The sequence below is a fragment of the Mus caroli genome, chromosome 10 (genome assembly GCF_900094665.2).
Source record: "Mus caroli chromosome 10, CAROLI_EIJ_v1.1, whole genome shotgun sequence".
NCBI classification, from domain to species: Eukaryota; Metazoa; Chordata; class Mammalia; order Rodentia; family Muridae; genus Mus; species Mus caroli.
Window position 1 is genome coordinate 1,891,043 of NC_034579.1, and position 4,999 is coordinate 1,896,041.

Here is a 4,999-nt window from a genome sequence, read left to right on the forward strand (position 1 = left end):
AGTAATGAGGAGTTGTGTTCTCTTTCTCTCTCTCTCTCTCTCTCTCTCTCTCTCTCTCTCTCTCTCTCTCACACACACACACACACACACACACGTATACTTGGAGCTTCACTGAAGCCCAATCCTTTAATAGTGGGGCCACACAGAACTTATTCCATTCCAAAAGAAAACAGTGACTCCACTCAGTCCCAGGCTATACCTCTGAGTACAATTGTTTCCATGATTTATTTGTTAGAATAAAATAGCCTCAGAACTCGTCCCAAGGCCTGTCACTGAGCTGAGTGTGGCAAAGATGCCAAATGCCCGGCACCCCACCCCTTACCTGGGCAGCCTGGGAAAGCTGGCAGGCTGACAAACTGAGCTACCACCCAGGCTCAGATCCAGGACTTTGAGCTGGCCCTGCATAACACCTACCCCACCTCTGAGCTGCTCAGGTATGTGAAAGGGCTGATCCTGCAGATCCAAAGCTGCAGGGTCTCCATGACTCAGGGCCACAGCAGGATATCCGAGAGGAGTCTCCGAAGACCCAGCATTGGCAGCAGAGCAGAAGCCAGAGGCCTCAAACCAGACCAATGACTCATTGCAATGAGCATCTGCAAGCTGTTTGGGCAAAAGGGCAGATTGTGTGACACACTATGACACACCGCAGCTTCCATGGTGAGGGGCTTTGTTGTTGTTTGCTTTTAATTTTGTTTTTATTTCTTTTTGGGGGGTTATAGAGTGGAGGGCAGATATGGGAAGAAGGGATTAGGTGCATGATGTGAAATTCACAAGTATCAATAAAATTTTATGAAAAAAACATAGAAAATGGCTCAAATTCCAACCACAGGGTATAACTTCAAACATACATCACCATCATTTGAACTGCACTGGGTCCTGCGCCCATTATACATCACAGAGAGCCTAACTGGAGAGAGAGGGGCCTGAAAGCACCAACCAAACCGAGGAAGCACATTGAGGCAAGAGTCTGGAGCAGTGGTTCCCAACCTTCCTAATGCTGCAAACCTTTAGTGCAGTTCCTCTTGCTGTGCTGACCTCAAGCCATAAAATTACTTTTGTGGCTACTTCATAACTGTAATTTTGCTATTATTACTAATTATAATATAAATATGTGATATGCAGGATATCTGACCTGTGACCCTTGTAGGGGTTAAGACCCACAGGCTGAGAACCTTGTAAGAATTAGATCAAAAAGAAATAATCCTTATGACAGAGTGCAGGAAAATAAGAAGCAAAGCCTCTCTATCAATTCCTTTAAAGTATAAAAAAGCATCCGGGACTTCTCCACCACTGCTCAGCTGGAATTTAGAAATAGAAGATCTATAATGAAGGACTGTTCCCGACTCCAGGAACAGATTTAGATAGCGTGTTGGCACTAGCTCTTCGTGTAGGCAGCTTTGTCCCAGAATTTGTAGAACTTAGGAACAGACATTGGAAGCGAACAAAGATGGCCCAGGAAGAAGAAGCTAGAGTGCAGGGTATATACACAACTGCACCAAATTGCTTGTGCTCTGTGTCTCCTCACCCTCCATTAGGCCATTAATAAGCTACCTAAGCTCTGATGTCTAGCTTGCGTTCGTCATTAAATGAGCTATGTTGTCTCACTGTGGTGATGGGAGGCACTGTCTTCAGGAACAGCAAAGGACAGAAAGTCATGGCTTCAGCTGCAAGAGAAGTTATCTGATGTCTTTCTGATTCATAATAAGCAGCAATAATGTACAATTTTAGCTGGGTGTTGGGGAAACTGTGGTCAGTTTCCTAGGTTTATAGGGATGATAAGCCTCCAAAAGAGGTAGAGATAACCTAAAGATAGACAGAATGAAACTATTTAAACCTTCTCCCAGATCACTGGTTCTCAATAATATGTGTGGCTCTTGAATTACCCTGATAAATACTGCTCCTAGATAACTCATTCCATATTCTCTTTGGATGCCTGAAGGAAAACAGGACCATCAGGCAAGGACATAACATTATGGCCCCTCTAGTAAGGGACAGGGATGTCTGGAGGTGACAGTACTCTAGCAAGACAATGGATGGCAGTCAGAGAGAACAGTGTGGCAATAGTCACGTGAGTGCTGGATCGTCCTCATGACTGTTATGATCTAATAGAAGATCATATGCCATGTTTGGAGCCATGTTTCCCAAGCCGGGCAGACTGGGGGGCACTCTAGTGTATCTAAAACATAGTTTGTCAAAAGGTCTAAAATAGGTCTATCCTGTGTATTTAATACCTACCCTAAGAGGTTACAGGAGTTTCAAAAGCCTGAAACCACTATTTCTCAATATGCCATCTTTAGATGGAATGTGTACATTTTTATCTTAAAGTGAAAGGCCGTGTATTGCACAAGAAAGCACTTGTACTAGACAGCACATTTGAGCAAACCATGAAGTCCACGTTTATAGTAGAGTCCAAATGGAGAGTAGAGCAGTGGTGTGTGTGTGTGTGTGTGTGTGTATGCGTGAGTCACAGCCCTATAGCCTCATTTCTAAAGCTGATAAGCTGTGCTGTCTCTAACAGACATGTCTGTCACTTTGCACTTTTATCTCTCTCTTAAGATTCATATTTTGTGTTTATTTATGTGTACATGTGTTTCTGTGTAAATGCCACGTGTGTGGGGTTGTCTGAAGAGGCCAGAAGAGGGCATCTGATCCTCTGGAGCGAGAGATTCGAATAGCCATGAATCTCTCAGAGGGGTGCTGGGAACCAAACTAGGGTTCTCTGGGAAGCAGGAAGTGCTCTTAGCCACTGAGCCACCTCTCCAGCTCCTGTTCTGTTTTGTGATGGGTCCCCCTAAGTGGATCTAGTTGTACTGGACTGCACTTCCATTTCCTGTGTGCTAGAATTATTGATGTGAACTGCACACCTGGCTTTTTCTAGTTCAGTTACATGTAATGATTTTTATGTCTAGGACTGTTTTTCCGTGTGTGTGTGTGTGTGTGTGTGTGTGTGTGTGTGTATATATGTATGTATGCATACATACATATGCACCACTTGTGTGTCTGATACCCATAGAGGTCAGAAGATTATATCAGATCCCTGATAGTAGAGTTATACATGGTTGTGAACCAGCAGGAGGGTGCTAGGAACTGAACCTGGATTCTAGGCAAAAAGCACCATGCATCAACCTATGGGGCCTATAGGTCAATTAACAACTTAAAAGATCTTTCTTGCCCTCTGCTTTTGGGGGGACTGTCATATGCTGCTGGGTCATAATTAGCATTGTGCAGCACTTTCCTATGTCGTGTGGACTCAGCACCCAGACTAAAGCAGATCTCCATATCCTTAGACCTCAGTTTTGCCACATAAGTGACATTAAAGCACTGAGTAGGTCTCATTGGCAGTGCCCACTTGCCATGTGTGATTTTAGCATACATTTTAAGCTGTTGCCTTTTGAGTAGCATCTTTCTAAATTAGATTTATGGGATCAGCTCTTTCTTCACATAGATCTTGACACTTTCTCTAACGTACATAAGCTTTGAAAAATGACTGGAGTCAGAGCAACACAAGATGAAAACTTAGAATTCTTTCCCACTGAAATCTGGGGAGCATTCCCCGATGAGACCAATTTGGGATATAATTTTCATATTTATTCTTACAACAATGGCTCATAAGTAAACAAAATCAATCTGGCAACTAGAAGAAAAGACAGCGAGTATCGGAAAAGCCCCAAAGCAACACCAACGCATGTAGTTTTCTAAAATTAGAATCCAGGTCTGATTTCCTCTGTTTCCTTCTTAGATCCCACCCACCCTGAAGGAGTGGTGGCAACTCCCACCTTTTGGAATCTTGCTCACTCCAACTGCTGCTCTGTTCTCCCCAAGAGGAGCCTGACAGGCCAGCTACAGTGTACTCTGATTCCATCTCGCAGGAAGCTGAAGTCATTGGGATTGCTATTTTTACCTGGTGCTCAGCCATCTGGCTCTCTGGACTCCGGCTGGGCTGGAGGCTCTCGCCTAGCTTCATCTCCATGGCCTCCATTTTAGTCGAGATGGACTGAAGAGAGTCTTGGTACTTCTGCTGGCGTTCCAAAACTTCGTAGAGAGTCCGCTGTTTCTCACTGATCTGAACAAGAAAAGAGACCTTACCAACAGCTTCCTGCTTCTTATCTTGCAGGTTGTGACATTTCTTTCCTCACAGCTTTACTCAAGGGCATCTGACTGTCTCCTAGATGTGTAACTCTGCGTGTATTTCATAAGATGATACTGAAAGCGATGGATGTCTGAGGAGCTTGAACAGTTCAACACTTTAAAGACTTACCACGTTTTTTAAGGTTTCCCAGGAACGTTGTAAGTCGCCCAGCTTGGCAGTCGCTGAAGGCTCCAGTCCTGGCTCATACAACTCTTGGGATACAGCAGCACTGGGGGGAATTCTTGCAGCATCTGTCTGCAACCCCTCGGCTGACAGAGCTTGGTAGTACGCAATGTCCTGGGTGGAGAGTAGAGTGTCAGAGTGAAGGAAAGGCAAGTTCAGGGCGCTTAGGAAACTATGCTTCATGCAATGGAAAGGCTTAAGATTTACATTCATTGCTGGTGCTGTGAACTCAGTAGGCTGAGACGCTTGAAAATAACATTTAAAAATAAAGAATTTAAAAGATAACAAGTGCATTACAATTGCTTTAGTAATATCAGCAATATGAAAAAATGTATATCAACATTTCCCATTGCCAAAGTACCTTCTTATTTTATATTTGGTAAAATGGTAATGCAAACTATTCTTGCAGTAGCCCCTATTTAACAGGTTTATTTCTATTTAATCAGTTATACTTCTATTTAACCAGCACACCCATATTTAACTAGTATGTCTCTAGTTAACATCTAACTATCTAGTACACTTCTATTTAACAAACACACCTCTAATTTACCAGCACATCTCCACTTAACCAGAATATCTATATTTAACCAGTACATCTCCACTTAACCAGAATATCTATATTTAACCAGCACATCTCCACTTAACCAGAATATCTATATTTAACCAGCACATCTCCACTTAACCAGA

General features: G+C 43.2%; 1 protein-coding gene across 13 annotated transcripts in view; it reads right to left on the reverse strand.

Annotated features, from left to right (window-relative positions):
* The window catches only part of Syne1 (spectrin repeat containing nuclear envelope protein 1), a 444,430-nt gene that overhangs the window by 149,837 nt on the left and 289,594 nt on the right, over positions 1 to 4,999 (reverse strand). For all 13 annotated transcript variants that reach the window (XM_029482408.1, XM_029482403.1, XM_029482399.1 and 10 more), the window contains 2 exons: positions 4,259 to 4,426; positions 3,902 to 4,063 (listed from right to left, as the gene is read on the reverse strand). In XM_029482408.1, the coding sequence (XP_029338268.1) occupies positions 3,902 to 4,063; positions 4,259 to 4,426 (330 nt within the window). The remainder of the gene's footprint in view (positions 1 to 3,901; positions 4,064 to 4,258; positions 4,427 to 4,999) is intronic.